The sequence below is a fragment of the Coregonus clupeaformis genome, chromosome 11, assembly GCF_020615455.1.
Source record: "Coregonus clupeaformis isolate EN_2021a chromosome 11, ASM2061545v1, whole genome shotgun sequence".
Classification (NCBI taxonomy): domain Eukaryota; kingdom Metazoa; phylum Chordata; class Actinopteri; order Salmoniformes; family Salmonidae; genus Coregonus; species Coregonus clupeaformis.
The window spans coordinates 26,695,823-26,716,352 of record NC_059202.1 but is presented as its reverse complement, the minus strand read 5'-3'; the positions used below and the strand labels follow the sequence as shown (position 1 = coordinate 26,716,352).

The following is a 20,530-nucleotide window of genomic DNA, read 5'->3' as shown; positions in this document are numbered from 1 at the left end:
CCATCGGGTTCTTGGTCACCTCCCTGACCAAGGCCTTTCTCCCCCAATTGCTCAGTTTGGCCCGGCGGCCAGCTCTAGAAAGACTCTTGGTGGTTCCAAACTTCTTCTATTTAAGAATTATGGAGGCCAATGTGTTCTTGGGGACCTTCAATGCTGCAGAAATTGTTTGGTACCCTTCCCCAGATCTGTGCCTCGACACAATCCTGTCTCTGAGCTCTACGGACAATTCCTTCGACCTCATGGCTTGGTATTTGCTCTGACATGCACTGTCAACTGTGGGACCTTATATAGACAGGTGTGTGCCTTTCCAAATCATGTCCAATCAATTGAATTTACCACAGGTGGACTCCAATCAAGTTGTAGAAACATCTCAAGGATGAGCAATGGAAACAGGATGAACCTGAGCTCAATTTCGAGTCTCATAGCAAAGGGTCTGATTACTTATGTTAATAAAGAATTTCTGTTATTTTTAATAAATTTGCATTTATCGGGGCATTGTGTGTAGATTGCTGAGGCAAAATAAATATTTAATACATTTTAGAATAAGGCTGTAACGTAACAAAATGTGGAAAAGGTGTTGGGGTCTGAATATTTCCGAAGGCACTGTAAGCAAAACAAAAATTACTTGGCCACTCAGGAACATTCAGTGTCTTCTTGGCTTTGCATTTAGGTCCCGTGTAGCTCAGTTGGTGGAGCATGGCGTTTGCAGCGCCAGGGTTGTGGGTTCGATTCCCACGTGGGGCCAGTATGAAAAAGTATGAAAATGTATGTACTCACTGACTGTAGGTCGCTCTGGATAAGAGCGTCTGCTAAATGACTAAAATGTAAATGTAAAAAGTGTATTCCTTTTCCATGTTTCTTTCTTGAGTATTACTTTAGTGATACAGGATGCATGTTTTGGAATATAATTATTCTGTATATTTGCATTCTTCTTTTCACTCTGTCATTTAGGTCATTATTGTGGATTCACTAAAATGTTGTTGATCCATCCTCAGTTTTTTCCCATCACAGCCATTGAACTCCGTAGCTGTTTTAAAATCACCAATGGTGGCATCCCTGAGCAGTTTCCCTCCTGTCCTGCAGCACAGTTCGGAAGGACGACTATCTTTGTGTCTGGGTGGTTTAATCCATAATCCACAGCATAATTATGAACTTGACCATGCTTAATCAATCAAATCAATGAATCACATTTATTTATGAAGCCCTTGTTGTTTAAATTCTACACAGGGACACTCTAAGTCAATCTTAAATGAATCATTGTTTATGAACAGTTAACTGGAGAGGTTCCAACAAACTTGATACACCATAGTGAACGTCTGTCAGGAGCTCTGTCGGGGCAGTCCCGTTAGATCTCTTATATACTTACACAGACAAGTTGTATTTGCATGATTTAGCTTATTCACTATTGATAATTAATTCATCATTAACGTTTTGGTTCATGCATGTGACCGACCAACACCTCACAAGGCTTCTTCTCTCCAAGCTGAGACCTTGAAACTGAGATATCCTTTCGTTCTCAAAACAAAGTTCTGGGTGTACTGCCAAATTGCAGATACTGATATTGAGGATTCGTTCAATCAGTCACTTGCATGAACACAGAAATTGGTTATTGGAAAAGCACAAACATAACATTTTCCATCACACCCTTTTTATATCAGCAGATCAACAGAAACCCAGCCTAAAACCCCAATCTGTAAGCAATGCAGATGAAGAAGCACGGTGGCTAGGAAAAACTCCCTAGAAAGGCAGGAACCTAGGAAGAAACCTAGAGAGGAACCAGGCTCTGAGGGGTGGCCAGTCCCTCTTCTGGCTGTGCCAGTGGAGATTATAAGAGTGCATGGCCATTAAGACTAGGTCGTTCTTCAAGATGTCCAAACATTCATAGATGACCAGCAGGGTAAAATAATAATCACAGTGGTTATAGAGGGTGCAACAGGTCAGAACCTCAGGAGTAAATGTCAGTTGGCTTTTCATAGCCGAGCATTCAGAGGTCGAGACAGCAGGTGCAGTAGAGAGAGCGAGAGGGAGAGAGAGGGTCAAAACAGCAAAGGGTCAAAACAGCAGGTCCAGGATAAGGTAGCAGTTCCAGGCTTCTTCAAGATATATTCAGTGTCTGATTTGTTATTGTTGCCCATCTACAAATCACTGCCCTTCTTTATGAGGCTTTTGAAAAGCTCCCTGGTATTTGTAGTTGAAATTCAATACTTGACTACATTTTAGTCATTTAGCAGACGCTCTTATCCAGAGCGACTTACAGTTAGTGAGTGCATAAAAAAAAATTTATCGAACCCACAGCCCATACTGACTAAGCGGCCTTATGTTGTATGTATGTGGGACAGAGGAACGGGTAGTCATTCAGAAATCATGTCAACCCCTATTATTTCACACAGAGACCATGTAACTTATTATGTGACTTGTTAAGCCTAGTTTTACACCTGAAATAATTTAGGCTAGAAAAACAAAGGAGGAGAATACTTACACAACTATTTTTTATTAATTTGTAAAAATGTGTAAAATTTTCTTTTCACTTTCAAATTATGAAGTATTTTGTGTAGAAATCACAATTAAATCTATTTAAATCCCACTTCGTAATGCAACAAAATCCAAGGGAGGTGAATACTTATGATACCCACTGTATATGGAAGAACCAATATTGTCTATATTGATATTGTATGTCTATTGTAAGACTGAAAGCGCGAACCACCGCATTTAACCACGGCAAGGTGACTGTGAATATGATCGAATACAAACAGTCCAGTTATTCCCTCCGTAAGGCAATCAAACAGGCAAAACATCAGTACAGAGACAACGTGGAGTTGCAATTCAACTGCTCAGACACGAGACGTATGTAGCAGGGACTCTAGACAATCACTGATTACAAAGGGAAAACCAGCAACGTCGCGGAAACACTGACGTCTTGCTCCCAGACAAGCTAAACACCTTCTTCTCCACTGACGCGGCCCGCTCCTAAGAACTGTGAGCTCTCGTTCTCCGTGGCCAAAGTGAGGAAGATGTTTAAGCATGTTAACCCTCGCAAGGCTGCCGGCCCAGATGGCATCCCTAGCCGCGTCCTCAGAGCATGCGCAGACCAGCTGCCTGGAGTGTTTACGGACATATTCAATCTCTCCCTATCCCAGTCTGCTGTCCCCACTTGCTTCAAGATGTCCACCATTGTTCCTGTACCTAAGAAAGTGAAGGTAACTGAACTAAATGACTATCGCCCCATAGAACTCACTTCTGTTATCATGAAGTGCTTTGAGAGGCTATTTAAGGATCATATCACCTCCACCTTACCCGACACCCTAGACCCACTGCAATTTGCATACCGCCCCAATAGATCCACGGAGGATGCATTTGCCATCACACTGCACACTGCCCTATCCCATCTGGACAAGAGGAATACCTATGTAAGAATGCTGTTCATTGACTACAGCTCAGGACTTCCTGACGTGCCACCCCCAGGTGGTGAAGGTAAGCAAACACCTCCACTACGCTGATCCTCAACACAGGGGCCCCACAAGGGTGCGTGCTCAGTCCCCTCCTGTACTCCCTGTTTAACCATGACTGCATGGCCACACACGCCTCCAACTCAATCATCAAGTTTGCAGACGACACAACAGTGATAGGCCTGATTACCAACAACGACGAGACAGCCTACAAGGGGGAGGTGAGGGCCCTGGCAGAGTGGTGCCAGGAAAATTACCTCTCTCTCAACGTCAACAAAACAATAGGGGACTTCAGGAGACAGCAGAGGGAGCACACACACAAATCTAAAAGTAAAATAATGGAATTAAGAAATATTTAGACGAGCAATGTCGGAGTCCGGAGTATAAATATATAATGTCCAAATATTTCTTAATTCCATTATTTTACTTTTAGATTTGTGTGTATTGTTAGATATTACTGCACTGTTGGAGCTAGGAACACAAGCACTTCGCTACACCCGCAATAACATTTGCTAAACATGTGTATGCGACCAATAAAATCGGATTTGATTTGTGCTTTTTGTGTTGTAGTTTCTCGAGAAACAGAGACGGACGCATTTCAATATTGGAGAGAAATTCTACTTCAACCTGCTTAGCTACAGTTTTCATCTCTCTCCACAGATTTCATTACCCTGAATGACATTGACTGGGACTCAGGCATCTCCCTCCAAGACAGCGAGCACAGCCAAAGGTACAATAGAACCTCCTGTATATGTCACGCCCTGGCTCTGGGGACTCTTATATGTTGAGCCAGGGTGTGGATTTTCTATGTGTTATTTTCTATGTTTCGTTCTAGTTCGTGTTTTCTATGTTGGCCAGGGTGGTTCCCAATCAGAGGCAGCTGATTCTCGTTGTCTCTGATTGGGAACCATACTTAGGCAGCCGGTTGGCACTAGTTTATTGTGGGATCTTGATCCGTAAGGTTTGTGTTTAACCCTAGGTCTTCACGTATCGTTTATTGTTTTGTTTGTGTGTGTACTCATTAAAAGAATGTACGCTTATCACGCTGCGCCTTGGTCCGCTGTTTATGACGATCGTGACAGTATAGCTTCCAGGAATGCAGGATTTTGCTCTAGCCCTGCTCTAAAACACATGATTTTCGTGTTAGATTAGGACTGGAGCAAAACCTGCGCACCCAGGAGCTCTCCAGGGGCCAGCAGAGGGTTGACCACAAACGGATGTATCATAATCTTATTTCCAGTTTGAGTCACCTGGGTCTTCTGTTGCTCTAAGAGACGAACTGTCAGTACTGGCCATCAACACAGTCAGTGCTCCATATTCCTCATTTTCCTACATTAATTTATTCCCTTTTAATGATGTAAAGTGTGTACTTGTGACCCATGTGAAATGCACTTAAAATAAACTCTGACTTGAGTACTAACATTTCCTGACTGTAAAACATACATCCTCTGATCTTTACCAACTCAATGATGTATGTTGAGTTGTTTTTTTGTTGAGTCCCAACCTAAATATTTTCCTCCTGATACATCTACATAGCTTTAACGACACTACCAACACCTATGACACTACCAACACCTATGACACTACCAACACCTATGACTCTACCAACACCTATGACTCTACCAACACCTATGACTCTACTGCTTTGCTCTTGTATCTTTCCGTGTTAGAGCCCCAAGCTGCAAAGAGTGACAGGGACGCAGTGTTTAAAACAGCTGTTACTAAAAGTCCCACTGTCATCATCAGAGAGGATTACGGTTATATCGCTCACTTCTCTGTCATGTCACTCACTCGTCTGAGTCAGTCTCAACATAAGAGGAGGAAATCTCGGTACAACAGCTTGTAGTAGAAAGTAGAAACACACTCATTTGTTCCCCCATTGAGTGCCTGTTAAGCAGATGTCATGGTGGAACTGAATGGGCAGCTATGTGTGGTTAGTCGTTAAAGCCCTGAGCACTGTGGGTAACTGTGTTTTTGGTGTTTGTAAAATGTTCACGTCTGTAATGCCCATTCACAGAGACGTATCCCAGCAAAGGGACTTCTTCTTAGTAAAATATACTCATTCACACATTCACAAATACACACACATAAACACAAGCACTGGCAAACAGGATGAAAGCTCATGAAAACACACATATACACACATACACACTAAAAGCAAATTGAAACACACACACTCCAAATCTCATTCGCACACACACTCGTCAGCCTAATTAGTAGAAACGGCCTGCTCAGCCTAATCCCCCACTCTGAGTGCCTCTCCCACACAGGCACTGACGTGTACCTCTCCCCACCCCCTCTGCCTGTGTGTGTGTGTGTGTGTGTGTGTGTGACGGTCTGTGAGGCCAACAGGGCCTTTGTGTCCAGTGAGGACCTGCCGCTGAGTCAGCGCCATGAGCAGGCCAAGCGGCTCCTGGAGAGCACCCGCATGAAGGCCCGGTCCTACCCACTCAAGGCCGACCACACTATCCTACCCATGCAGAGGGACAACCCGTAAGTACTGCTCCGCAAGTGTGTGTCTGTGTGTGTGTGTGTGTGGGAGGGAGGGTTGGAGAGTCGTGTGTGTGGGGGGGGGATTGAAGAGTCGTGTGTGTGTTTACCTACTGAGCTTATCTGTAGCAGACACCTGTAGCACCATAACCAACCAAACGAGAAACCCGTTTTCCCCTCCTCTTTTCAGTCCCTTTTCTCCCTTCTGGTTCGTGGGGCCCTGCAGGGCCTGTAAATCTCTGTAGGCTTTTGTGCTGGACAGTCCGGAAGGGCTGTATTGTGTTTGGCTGGTTAAAATGTTCTGCAGCTCTCTCTTTTCTGTTTACTGACAGTGTCCAGTGTAGATAGCTGCAACAGGCGGTGCTCTCTTGTCGTGCTTGTTTCACTGTAATGTTATGATATATATTTGATTTACTGCTTGTATAATGTATAGTTGTTCATGTGTGTTCTGTTTATAGTGCCCTTTAGTAGTTTTTAAATGCCTGGTATGTCGCAGATATCTATTATGGGTCACACTTTAAAGCAGGTGTGTCAAACTCATTCCATGGAGGGCAGAGTGTCTGAAGGTTTTTTGTTTTTTCCTTTCAATTAAGCCCAAGACAAACAGGTGGGGGGAGTTCCATACTAATTAGAGACCTTAATTCATCAATCAAGTATAAGGGAGGAGCAAAAACCCGCAGACACTTGGACCTCCGTGGAATGAGTTTGACAGCTGTGCTTTAAAGTGTGTTACACAGATACTACAGTATGTAATAATGTGACATGCTGGTATTTACATTGAACTAACTAGTAACTCCACAATAACTATACAATATGTAGCTAATGTATCTTATCTGCAGTGTCCATGTACAGCTGAGTACATAGTTGTAGCAACATGTAGTCATTAGTTAACTTAATGTAAAGCATTGGCCTATACATGATGGCCCATTAGGTTATCTTGGTTGCTACGTCAGGTGCTCTCTCTCTCTGGCTATTTCCAGCATACGCGTTACGCAATCCAGCTGGCATTATACAACTACCACACCTCCCCAATCTTAATCCTAATATCATCTGTGGTCCTGGAGCAGTGATTACTGATTACCTCAGCATATTCACTCTGACCAAGGTGGGATGTTCCCACCTGGGATACACATGTGCCAGAACACGGAGAAGAATCCCACAGCCATGTAAACAATCCTCTGTGTTAGGAGGAAAAATGCTGGCTGTTTCTTTATGGGGTTTCTGTCTTTCTGTGTGTGTGTGTCTCCATCTACAGGGAGCAGCTGTCCACGGCTGGTGCTCCCTTTCACCGGGCTCCTCTGGCGGGGAAGGGAAGTGTGTCGGTGTCATCGGCGATAGTTGCCGCGGTTACCTCATTGTCGGGAAACCTCAGTGACTCCTCCAGCAGCGACTCGGCCTGCGGCCCCCGCCGGCGCCCCGGCCAATCGCCGACACGGGTCCGCTTCGAGGACGAATCAGAGAAAGATGCGGAGGTGCGCTACTTGGAGAGGCTCCGTCAGAGGAGGAGGGCCCAGGGTCTGCTCATATCCAAGCCCAACCTCTCTTCCTATGTCAACGGGCGGAGGGACACTGATCCAGGGCGCTGCCTCGAAGGCAGCTTCTTATGGCACAAGAAGGCTTGCAGGACACAGGAGGGCTACGTAAACGGTGGCAGTGGGGGCCATTTTAAAGCCGCGGCAGCACAGGAGGCGCTCAACAGGCAGTGCAACTCGTGCGGGACGTTCCTGGAAGGCGGGGTCCCGAATCTGAACCTCCATCTGAACCCATCACCCCCGAAAGGGCAGAACGGCCCAGTGAACGAAGAAGGGGAGGGGAAGGTGCTGATGTCTTGCTCGGTGGCTCCCAGTGAGCCCAGCCAGACAGTTCTTACCAAGCTGATCAAGGAGACGTACATTGGGAAGGTAACCCTCCGCGATGTGGCGGATAGCGACGGGACAGGGCGTGGCTCGGCGGGAGAGACAGACAGCAGCAGAGGAGGTGGGAGTGTTCGGGTGTCGACGATGAAGGTGAAGAGGAGGAGTAGGAGAGGGGAGATTCTGGGCACCAATGGGCATGGAGCACCCATCACGGTGCCGCCAACACCACCACCACTAAGGTCCAATCACAGTTTGGCACCAGTGAGCTCAACTAATGGTATTGTGGTGGTGCCGCCCAATCCTTACGCCATTGAGACACCTGTGTCAATGGTGGTGGGTTTGCACACTCACTCTCCCGCTCCCCCAGAAGAACCCACAAACAGTCCCCTGTGCCTCAAGGGCACCCACTTTCCCCCTTCCCCACTGCCCATCAAATCAGCTCTGAAAACAGGACCCAAGAGTCGGCCCATTGGCCAGCGATCGGTCAAACTCATGTCTTCACCACAGTACCGCCTTTTGTCCCAGGACTCCCTGGAAGACCAGGGGAGAGGGGCCGCACCCAGCCCCCAGAACGAGCACTCTGTTGGGGGGAACTTCAAGGAGGATGGTCTGTCTTTGGGGCTGACTTCCAGCACTGGCACGATAATGCCCTGTATCAGGCCTGTCTCCCTGCTGAAGACCTCCCCATCACCAGCGAAGAAAGCAGAAGAGAAGTCGGTGCACCCTGCGCCACAGGCACCAGGTCAGCTTAAAATACACACTTGCGCGCACAAACACACTAATTTGTGTGCTGTGGGACAGTGGATTGGTGAGAAAAAGACATTGTGTTGCTGCTCTTCACAGCTCATCTGAATGGCAGAGGGCCAAGGTGACAGCATAATCTGCATATCAATGGGTGGTGATGGTAAATGCCTTGTTGAGAGCAAAGGAGGTGAATGTAAATCCAGTGGATTTATTCAAATCAAATCAAATTTTATTTGTCATATGCTCCAAATACAACAGGTAGACCTTACCGTTAAATGCTTACTTACAAGCCCTTAACCAACAATGCAGTTTTAAGAAAATTAAGAGTTAGGAAAATATTTACTAAATAAACTAACGTAAAAATATATATGCACTACCGGTCAAAAGTTTTAGAACACCTACTCATTCAACGGTTTTTCCTTATTTTTACTATTTTCTACATTGTAGAATAATAGTGAAGACATCAAAACTATGAAATAACACATGGAATCATGTAGTAACCCAAAAAGTGTTAAACACATCAACATTTATTTTATATTTGAGATTCTTCAAATAGCCACCCTTGATGACAGCTTTGCACACTCTTGGCATTCTCTCAACCAGCTTCATGAGGTAGTCACCTGGAATGCATTTCAATTAACAGGTGTGCCTTCTTAAAAGTTAATTTGTGGAATTTCTTTCCTTCTTAATGCGTTTGAGACAATCAGTTGTGTTGTGACAAGGTAGGGGGGTATACAGAAGATAGCCCTATTTGGTAAAAGACCAAGTCCACATTATGGCAAGAACAGCTCAAATAAGCAAAGAGAAACGACAGTCCATCATTATTTTAAGACATGAAGGTCAGTCAATACGGAAAATGTCAAGAACTTTGAAAGTTTCTTCAAGTGCAGTCGCAAAAACCATCAAGCGCTATGATGAAACTGGCTCTCATGAGGACCGCCACAGAAATGGAAGACCCAGTTACCTCTGCTGCAGAGGATAAGTTCATTAGAGTTACCAGCCTCAGAAATTGCAGCCCAAATAAATGCTTCAAAGAGTTCAAATAACAGACACATCTCTACATCAACTGTTCAAAGGAGACTGTGAATCATGCCTTCATGGTCGAATTGCTGCAAAGAAACCACTACTAAAGGATACCAATAATAAGAAGAGACCTACTTGGGCCAAGAAACACGAACAATGGACATTAGACCGGTGGAAATGTGTCCTTTGGTCTGGAGTCCAAATTGGAGATTTTTGATTCCAACTGCCGTGTCTTTGTGAGACGCAGTGTGGGTGAACGGATGATCTCCGCATGTGTAGCTCCCACCATAAAGCATGGAGGAGGAGGTGTTATGGTGTGGGGGTGCTTTGCTGGTGACACTGTGATTTATTTTGAATTCAAGGCACACTTAACCAGCATGGCTACAACAGCATTCTGCAGCGATACGCCATCCCATCTGGTTTGGGCTTAGTGGCACTATAATTTGTTTTTCAACAGGACAATGACCCAACACACCTCCAGGCTGTGTAAGGGCTATTTTACCAAGAAGGAGAGTGATGGAGTGCTGCTTCAGATGACCTGGCCTCCACAATCCCCCGACCTCAACCAAAGAGATGGTTTGGGATGAGTCGGACCGCAGAGTGAAGGAAAAGCAGCCAACAAGTGCTCAGCATATGTGGGAACTCCTTCAAGACTGTTGGAAAAGCATTCCAGGTGAAGCTGGTTGAGAGAATGCCAAGAGTGTGCAAAGCTGTCATCAATGCAAAGAGTGGCAATTTAAAGAATCTCAAATATATAAATATTTGTTTAACACCTTTTGGTTACTACATGATTCCATATGTGTTATTTCATAGTTTTGATGTCTTCACTATTATTATACAAGGTAGAAGTTCAAAAAATTCTGACTGGTAGTGTATATAAAAAAAGTAACACAATAAAATAAAAATAACGAGGCTATGTACAGGAGGTACCGGTTCCGAGTCAATGTGCAGGGGTACAGGTTAGTCAAGGTAATTGAGGTAATACAGTGCATTCGGAAAGTATTCAGACCCTTTGACTTTTTCCACATTTTGTTACGTTACAGCATAATCTAAAATGTATTATTCTTAAATTTTTTATCAATCTACACACAATACCCCATAATGACAAAGCAAAAAACAGTTTTCTTAGAAATGGAAAATTTATTAGAAATAAAAAAACTGAAATAATACATTTGCATAAGTATTCAGACCCTTTACTCTGTACTTTGTTGAAGCACCTTTGGCAGCGATTACAGCCTCGAGTCTTCTTGGGTATGACGCTACAAGCTTGGTACACCTGTATTTGGGGAGTTTCTCCCATTCTTCTCTGCAGATCCTCTCAAGCTCTGTCAGGTTGGATGGGGAGCGGCGTGCACAGCTATTTTCAGGTCTCTCCAGAGATGTTTGATCAGGTTCAAGTCCGGGATCTGGCTGGGCTACTCAAGGACATTCAGAGAATTGTCCCGAAGCCACTCCTGTGTTGTCTTGGCTGTGTGCTTAGGGTCGTTGTCCTGTTGGAAGGTGAACCTTCGCTCCAGTCTGAGGTCCAGAGTGCTCTGAAGCAGGTTTACGTCAAGGATCTCTCTGTACTTTGCTCCGTTCATCTTTCCCTTGATCCTGACTAGTCTCCTAGTCCCTACTGCTGAAAAACATCCCCACAGCATGATGCTGCCACCACCATGCTTCACTGTAGGGATGGTGCAAGGTTTCCTCCAGACGTGACACTTGGCATTCAGGCCAAAGACTTCAATCTTGGTTTCATCAGACCAGAGAATCTTGTTTCTCATGGTCTGAGAGTCCTTTAGGTGCCTTTTGGCAAACTCCAAGCAGGCTGTCATGTGCCTTTTACTGAGGAGTGGGTTCCGTCTGGCCACTCTACCATAAAGGCCTGATTGGTGGAGTGCTGCAGAGATGGTTGTCCTTCTGGAAGGTTCTCCCATCTCCACAGAGGAACTCTGGAGCTCTGTCAGACTGACCATCGGGTTCTTGGTCACCTCCCTGACCAAGGCCCTTCTTCCCCGATTGCTCAGTTTGGCCAGGCGGCCAGCTCTAGGAAGAGTCTTTGTGGTTCGAAAATTCTTCCATTTAAGAATGATGGAGGCCACTGTGTTCTTGGGGAACTTCAATGCTGCAGACATTTTTTGGTACCCTTCCAAAGATCTGTGCCTCGACACAATCCTGTCTCTGAGCTCTACGGACAATTCCTTTGACCTCATGGCTTGGTTTTTGCTCTGACATGCATTGTCAACTGTGGGACCTTATATAGACAGGTATGTGCCTTTCCAAATCATGTCCAATTAACTGAATTTACCACAGGTGGACTCCAATCAAGTTGTAGAAACATCTCAAGGATGATCAATGGAAACAGGATGCACCTGAGCACAATTTTGAGTCTCATAGCAAAAGGTCTGAATACTTATGTAAATAAGGTATTTCTGTTTTCATTTTTTAAATAAATTTGCTAATAATTTGAAAAACCTGTTTTCGCTTTGTCATTATGGGGTATTGTGTGTAGATTGATGAGGAAAATGTTTTATTTAACCCATTTTTGAATGACTAACGTAACAAAATGTGGAAAAAGTCAAGGGGTCTGAATACTTTCCAAATGCACTGTATGTACATCTAGGTAGGAGTAAAGTGACTATGCATACAGTGAGGGAAAAAAGTATTTGATCCCCTGCTGATTTTGTACGTTTGCCCACTGACAAAGACATGATCAGTCTATAATTTTAATGGTAGGTTTATTTGAACAGTGAGAGACAGAATAACAACAACAAAATCCAGAAAAACGCATGTCAAAAATGTTATAAATTGATTTTTGCATTTTAATGAGGGAAATAAGTATTTTACCCCTCTGCAAAACATGACTTAGTACTTGGTGGCAAAACCCTTGTTGGCAATCACAGAGGTCAGACGTTTCTTGTAGTTGGCCACCAGGTTTGCACACATCTCAGGAGGGATTTTGTCCCACTCCTCTTTGCAGATCTTCTCCAAGACATTAAGGTTTCGAGGCTGACGTTTGGCAACTCAAACCTTCAGCTCCCTCCACAGATTTTCTATGGGATTAAGGTCTGGAGACTGGCTAGGCCACTCCAGGACCTTAATATGCTTCTTCTTGAGCCACTCCTTTGTTGCCTTGGCCGTGTGTTTTGGGTCATTGTCATGCTGGAATACCCATCCACGACCCATTTTCAATGCCCTGGCTGAGGGAAGGAGGTTCTCACCCAAGATTTGACGGTACATGGCCCCGTCCATCGTCCCTTTGATGCGGTGAAGTTGTCCTGTCCCCTTAGCAGAAAAACACCCCCAAAGCATAATGTTTCCACCTCCATGTTTGACGGTGGGGATGGTGTACTTGGGGTCATAGGCAGCATTCCTCCTCCAAACACGGTGAGTTGAGTTGATGCCAAAGAGCTCGATTTTGGTCTCATCTGACCACAACACTTTCACCCAGTTCTCCTCTGAATCATTCAGATGTTCATTGGCAAACTTCAGACGGGCCTGTATATGTGCTTTCTTGAGCAGGGGGACCTTGCGGGCGCTGCAGGAGTTCAGTCCTTCACGGCGTAGTGTGTTATCAATTGTTTTCTTGGTGACTATGGTCCCAGCTGCCTTGAGATCATTGACAAGATCCTCCCATGTAGTTCTGGGCTGATTCCTCACCGTTCTCATGATCATTGCAACCCCACGAGGTGAGATCTTGCATGGAGCCCCAGGCCGAGAGAGATTGACAGTTATTTTGTGTTTCTTCCATTTGCGAATAATCGCACCAACTGTTGTCACCTTCTCACCAAGCTGCTTGGCGATGGTCTTGTAGCCCATTCCAGCCTTGTGTAGGTCTACAATCTTGTCCCTGACATCCTTGGAGAGCTCTTTGGTCTTGGCCATGGTGGAGAGTTTGGAATCTGATTGATTGATTGCTTCTGTGGACAGGTGCCTTTTATACAGGTAACAAGATGAGATTAGGAGCACTCCCTTTAAGAGTGTGCTCCTAATCTCAGCTCGTTACCTGTATAAAAGACACCTGGGAGCCAGAAATCTTTCTGATTGAGAGGGGGTCAAATACTTATTTCCCTCATTTAAATGCAAATCAATTTATAACATTTTTGATATGTGTTTTTTCTGGATTTTTTTGTTGTTATTCTGTCTCTCACTGTTCAAATAAACCTACCATTAAAATTATAGACTGATCATGTCTTTGTCAGTGGGCAAACGTACAAAATCAGCAGGGGATCAAATACTTTTTTCCCTCACTGTAGATAATAAACAGCGAGTAGCAGCAGCGTAAAAAAGGGGGTTCAATGCAAATAGTCTGGGTAGCCATCTGATTAACTGTTCATCAGTCTTATGGCTTCGGGGCAGAAGCTGTTAAGGATCCTTTTGGACCTAGACTTGTAGGAAGAAATTCACATCTCACAAACAATATTCATACCACATGAAAATGTCTGTATAACATTCCTATAACATTCCTTACTCATTCCTGCTTTTCATTAAAAAAAGATGAAAGTTACAGATTCTTCACCTTGTAAACATCCCTCTCTCCCCTTTAGAAGTGGAGCTGCATCATCCATTGATGGGAGAGCTCTGTCTGGGTGGAGCCAGCATCATAACCCCTCCCCCATACTACTCTGGAGGTGGCGGACGTGTCAGGGGGCCAATGAGAGCAGAGCATCAGAGGGAGGATAGCCCTAGTCCAGCTCAGTGAGTATTGGTAACTCCCTACCTACACCACACTCTTATGCTTAATTCTAAATACTATTTTCCTATTGAGATGCATTACATTGAAAATTGTACACTGTCTCTTTAAAAACATCAGGTTTGTGATTACATGCAAGAGATCTGTCATTCATTAATTAATGTATTGCTATGATCATTGATCTCCTGAAGAAGCTATCCCTTTTCCTTTCTGCCTGTGCCCCCAAATGTTAGGATATAATGGTAAAGTTACCAGTTAGCTAACTAGCCAATGAGGTAACATGACTGAACAAAGTGTAAATAAATGGTCAGTAATATTTGAACGGCCCACAACATATTTTATGAATGTAAAATGCATTCCCGGCGATCCGCTGTAGGAAGATATGTTGCACAGGTAATAGCCTATGGATCAGATCTTTTGACCTGGTTGGGCGGCTACAAGCAAGCCATTTTTGCTGTAATAATGGTGTGATCATGACTCTATCGAATCTCTACTTGCTTTTTTCTATAGGGCACTCGGAAACAACTGTACAGCGAAGCCTTATCATTACACGTATTACATTTTTATAACTCCAGGGCGGGGGGGTGTGTGTCTTTGTTAACATTTACATTTACATTTAAGTCATTTAGCAGACGCTCTTATCCAGAGCGACTTACAAATTGGTGCATTCAACTTAGGATAGCCAGTGGGACAACCATATCTTGATCACAGTAAGTACACTTCTTCAAACAAGCAGCTGTGAGCCAAGTCAGTGCAATCAGGGCAACTACATCTCGATCACAATAAGTACATTTCTTTAAACAAGTCAGTGCTAGCAGGTGAAATAAGTCTGGTGTTAGTTTAGACAAAAGACAGTGGTAGTAAAGGGGGGTAGAAGGATTACTATTCTACTATTCCAGGTATTTCTTAAAGAGGTAGGGTTTCAAGTGTCTCCGGAAGGTGGTCAGTAAATCCGCTGTCCTGGCGTCGTGGGAGAGCTTGTTCCACCATTGGGGTGCCAGAGCAGTGAATAGCTTTGACTGGGATGAGCGGGAACTGTGCTTCCGTAGAGGTAGGGGGGCTAGCAGGCCAGAGGTGAATGAACGTAGTGCCCTCGTTTGGGTGTAGGGTCTGATCAGAGCCTGAAGGTAAGGAGGTGCCGTTCCCCTCACAGCTCCGTAGGCAAGCACCATGGTTTTGAAGTAGATGCGAGCTTCAACTGGAAGCCAGTGGAGTGTGCAGAGGAGCGGGGTGACGTGAGAGAACTTGGGAAAGGTGAACACCAGACGGACTGCAGCGTTCTGGATAAGTTACAGGGCAGGGAGCCCAGCCAACAGCGAGTTGCAGTAATCCAGACGGGAGATGACAAGTGCCTGGATTAGGACCTGTGCCGCTTTCTGTGTAAGGTAGGGTCGTACTCTGTGAATGTTATAGAGCATGAACCTGCATGTTGTCCAGGGTCATGCCAAGGTTCTTTGCACTCTGGGAGGAGGACACAATGGAGATGTCAACCGTGATTGCGAGATCATGGGGCGGGCAGTCCTTCCCCGGGAGGAAGAGCAGCTCCGTCTTGCCGAGGTTCAGCTTGAGGTGGTGATCCGACATCCACACTGATATGTCTGTCAGACATGCAGAGATGCGATTCGCCACCTGGTTATCAGGGAAAGGAGAAAATTAATTGTGTGTCATCTGCGTAGCAATGATAGGAGAGACCAAGTGACTTGGTGTATAGAGAGAATAGGAGAGGGCCTAGAACTGAGCCCTGGGGGACACCAGTGGTGAGAGCACGTGGTGCGGAGACAGATTCTCGCCACGCCACCTGGTAGGAGCGACCTGTCAGGTAGGACGCAATCCAAGAGTGAGCAGCGCCAGAGATGCCCAACTCGGAGAGGGTGGAGAGGAGGATCTGATGGTTCACAGTATCAAAGGCAGCAGATAGGTCTAGAAGGATAAGAGCAGAGGAGAGAGAGTTAGCTTTGGCAGAGCGGAGAGCCTCCGTGACACAGAGAAGAGCAGTCTCAGTTGAATGACCAGTCTTGAAACCTGACTGGTTAGGATCAAGAAGGTCATTCTGAGAGAGATAGCAGGAGAGTTGGCTAGAGACGGCACGCTCAAGAGTTTTGGAGAGAAAGAAGGGATAGTGGTCTGTAGTTGTTGACATCGGTGGGATCGAGTGTAGGTTTTTTGAGGAGGGGTGCAACTCTCGCCCTCTTGAAGATGGAAGGGACATAGCCAGCGATCAAGGATGAGTTGATGAGCGAGGTGAGGTAAGGGAGAAGGTCTCCGGAAATGTTCTGGAGAAGAGAGGAGGGGATAGGGTCAAGCGGGCAGGTTGTTGGGCGGCCGGCCATCACAAGTTGCAAGATTTAATCTGGAGAGAGAGGGGAGAAAGAAGTCAAAGCATAGGGTAGGGCAGTGTGAGCAGGACCAGCGGTGTCATTTGACTTAATAAATGAGAATCGGATGTCGTCAACCTTCTTTTCAAAATGGTTGACGAAGTCATCCACAGAGAGAGAGGAGGGAGGAGGAGGAGGAGGAGGATTCAGCAGGGAGGAGAAGGTGGCAAAGAGCTTCCTAGGGTTAGAGGCAGAGGCTTGAAATTTAGAGTGGTAGAAAGTGGCTTTGCAGCAGAAACAGAGGAAGAAAAAGTAGAGAGGAGTGAGCGAAAAGATGACAGGTCAGCAGGGAGTCTAGTTTTCCTCCATTTCCGCTTATCTGCCTGGAGTCCTGTTCTGTGAGCTCGCAATGAGTCGTCAAGCCATGGAGCAGGAGGGGAGGACCGAGCCGGCCGGGAGGATAGGGGACATAGAGAGTCAAATGATGCAGAAAGGGAGGAGAGGAGGGTCGAGGAGGCAGAATCAGGAGACCGGAGGGAGAAGGATTTAGCAGAGGGAAGAGATGATAGGATGGAAGAGGAGAGAGTAGCGGGAGAGAGAGAGAGCGAAGGTTGCGATGGCGCATTACCATCTGAGTAGGGGCAGAGTGAGTAGTGTTGGAGGAGAGCAAGAGAGAAAAGGATACAAAGTAGTGGTCAGAGACTTGGAGGGGAGTTGCAGTGAGATTAGTAGAAGAACAGCATCTAGTAAAGATGAGGTCAAGCGTATTGCCTGCCTTGTGAGTGGGGGGGACGGTGAGAGGGTGAGGTCAAAAGAGGAAAGGAGTGGAAAGAAGGAGGCAGAGAGAAATTAGTCGAAGGCAGACGTCGGCAGGTTAAAGTCACCCAGAACTGTGAGGGGTGAGCCATCCTCAGGAAAGGAACTTATCAAGGCGTCAAGCTCATTGATGAACTCTCCAAGGGAACCTGGAGGGCGATAAATTACAAGGATGTTAAGCTTGAATGGGCTAGTGACTGTGACAGCATGGAATTCAAATGAGGAGATAGACAGATGGGTCAGGGGGAAAAGAGAGAATGTCCACTTGGGAGAGATGAGAATTCCTGTGCCACCGCCGCGCTGACCAGATGCTCTCGGACCAGATGCTCTCGGGGTATTTTTCATAGCTATTTATCACTACAAACCGATGTTGGCACTAGGACCACACTCAACTAGCTATATAAGGCCATAAGCCAACAAGAACATGCTCATCCAGTGGCCGGTGATTTTAATGCAGGAAAACTGAAATCCGTTTTACTTATTTTCTACCAGCATGTCACCTGCGCAACTAGAGGGGACACAACTCTAGACCACCTTTACTCCACACACAGAGAAGCATACAAAGCGCTCCCTCGCCCTTCATTTGGCAAATCTGACCATAACTCTATCCTCCTGATCCTGCTTACAAGTAAAAACTCAAACAGCAAGTAGCAGTGACACGCTCAATTCGGAAGTGATCCGATGAAGCGGATGCTAAACTACAGGGCTGTTTTTCTAGAACAGACTGGAATATGTTCCAGGATTCATCCAATGGCATTGAGGAGTTTACCACATCAGTCACCGACTTCATTAATAAGTGCATCGACGACGTCGTACCCACAGTGACCGTATGTATATATCCCAACCAGAAGCCATGGACTGACATTTTCAATCTCTCCCTGACCCAGTCTGCAATACCTACATGTTTCAAGCGGACCACCATAGAGCGTCAAGGTGACCTGTCTAAATGACTATCGCCCATGGCACACATCTGTAGCCATGAAATGCTTTGAAAGGCTGGTCATGGCTAACATCAACGGCATCATCCCAGACACCCTGGACCCACTCCAATTCGCATACCGTCCGACAGATCCACAGATGACGCAATCTCTATTGCACTTCACACTGCCCTTTCCCACTCTGACAAAAGGAACACCTATGTGAGAATGCTGTTCATTGACTACAGCTCATTGTTCAACACCATAGCGCCCTCGAAGCTCATCACTAAACTAATGTCCCTGGGACTGAACACCTCCCTCAGCAACTGGATCCTGGACTTCCTGACGGGCCCCCAAAGGTGGTGAGAATAGGCAGCAACACATCTGCCACACTGACCCTCAACACGGGGGCCCCTCAGGTGTGCGTGCTGTACTCCCTGTTCACCCACAACTCCAACACGATCGTTAAGTTTGCCGACGACACAACAATGGTAGGCCTGATCAACGATGAGACAGCCTATGGGGAGGTGGTCAGAGAACTGGCAGTGGTGCCAGGACAACAACCTCTCCCTCAGTAAGTCAAAGGAGCTGATCGTGGATTACAGGAAACGGAGGGCCGAGCATGCCCCCATTCACATCGACAGGGCTGTAATGGAGCGTGTCGAGAGCTTCAAGTTCCTCGGTGTCCACATCACTAAGGATTTATCATTGTCAAACACACCAACACAGTCGTGAAGAGGGCACGACAATGCCCCTTCCACCTCAGGAGGCTAAAAATATTTGGCATGGGCTATCAGATCCTCCAAAACTTATATAGCTGCAACATCGAGAGCATCTTGACTGGCTGCATCACCGCTTGGTATAGCAACTGCTCGGCATCCGACCGGAAGGCGCTACAGAGGGTAACGCGTACAGCCCAGTACATCACTGGGGCCAAGCTTCCTGCCATCCAGGACCTCTATACCAAGCGGTGTCAGAGGAAGGCCCAAAAAATTGTCAAAGACTCCAGCCACCCAAGCCACAGACTGTTCTCTCTGCTACCGCGTGGCAAGTGGTACCAATGCACCAAGTCTGGAACCAAAAGGACCCTGAACTGCTTCTACCCCCAAGCAATAAGACTTGTAAACAAGACCCACACATACTTACATTTGTATTTGTATTTATTATGGATCCCCATTAGCTGCTGCCAAGGCCTTGGGGACTGTGAAGAGACCTCTGGTGGCATGTCTGGTGTGGTATGCATGGGTGACCGAGCTGTGCGCCAGACAGCTCGGTGCATTCAACATGTCAATAGCTCTCATAAATACAAGTAGTGATGAAGTCAATCTCTCGTCCACTTTGAGCCAGGAGAGATAGACATGCATATTATTAATATTAGCCCTCTGTGTATGAAAAATGTATGCACTCACTAACTGTAAGTCGCTCTGGATAAGAGTGTCTGCTAAATGACTAAAATGTCAATGTAAATGTGTTAACTCAACACTGACCTCTTCTGACCAAATATTAATACGTGAATGAATGCAAACATCTGAGGTGAAGTAATTATTTCAATTTCCTGGATCAATTCTTTCCATTTCTAACGGTTTTCCCAATCAAATTAAGAACTAGAATTTATAATAAGGTTGAGTCCAGTTTAGATGTGACTCATGATGTCTGTACTTGTTTATATGTTGTTGTCTATCTCTCAATGTCTTTCTGTTGATCTCTCTCCCTCTTTCCCTCCTTCACCCCTCTCCCCCCTACCCCCTCTTCCCCTCACAGGACGGTAGGGACAGAGACAGAGCAGCAGGAGGGCAGGTCCAAGCTTTCTCTGCGTCGTTTATTCGCTGCCATTGGCCTGAATGGAGTGAGGAAGCTGGGTAAAGGGCGCTCCAGTAGCATGGAGCAGCTTAGCTTCCAGCCCCGGGGTGTCCCCCCGGCCTTTCCTGGCCCTTCCTCCACCACCCCCACACCCAGCTCCAGCTCTAGCCTCAGTCCTGCACGCCCAGAACCCAGCCAACTGAGGAAAGCCCTGTCGCTCCAGTCCCTACGCATGGTGAGAGGAGACATTCCTTTGTCATGTCACATGTCAAACTTATCTTTTGAATTATAGGGAATTATAGCGATTGTAGTCTTGCTTGTAGTCTGAGAGGGTTCCGCTTTATGTCTGTCAAACACTGTTTAAACTATAAGGATACTGAGATCTCAGTTAGTTGGAACATTGTTGTGACTGTGTACTAGAAATAGAAATTAAAATGATTTTCCACAT

General features: G+C 45.9%; 1 protein-coding gene across 1 annotated transcript in view; it reads left to right on the top strand.

Moving 5' to 3' along the window:
* The window catches only part of LOC121576457 (uncharacterized protein KIAA1614-like), a 45,295-nt gene that overhangs the window by 8,024 nt on the left and 16,741 nt on the right, over positions 1 to 20,530 (top strand). Inside the window, exons 3-7 of the mRNA XM_041889615.2 lie at positions 4,107 to 4,176; positions 5,799 to 5,939; positions 7,192 to 8,534; positions 14,089 to 14,239; positions 20,044 to 20,317. Of these exons, the coding sequence (XP_041745549.1) occupies positions 4,107 to 4,176; positions 5,799 to 5,939; positions 7,192 to 8,534; positions 14,089 to 14,239; positions 20,044 to 20,317 (1,979 nt within the window). The remainder of the gene's footprint in view (positions 1 to 4,106; positions 4,177 to 5,798; positions 5,940 to 7,191; positions 8,535 to 14,088; positions 14,240 to 20,043; positions 20,318 to 20,530) is intronic.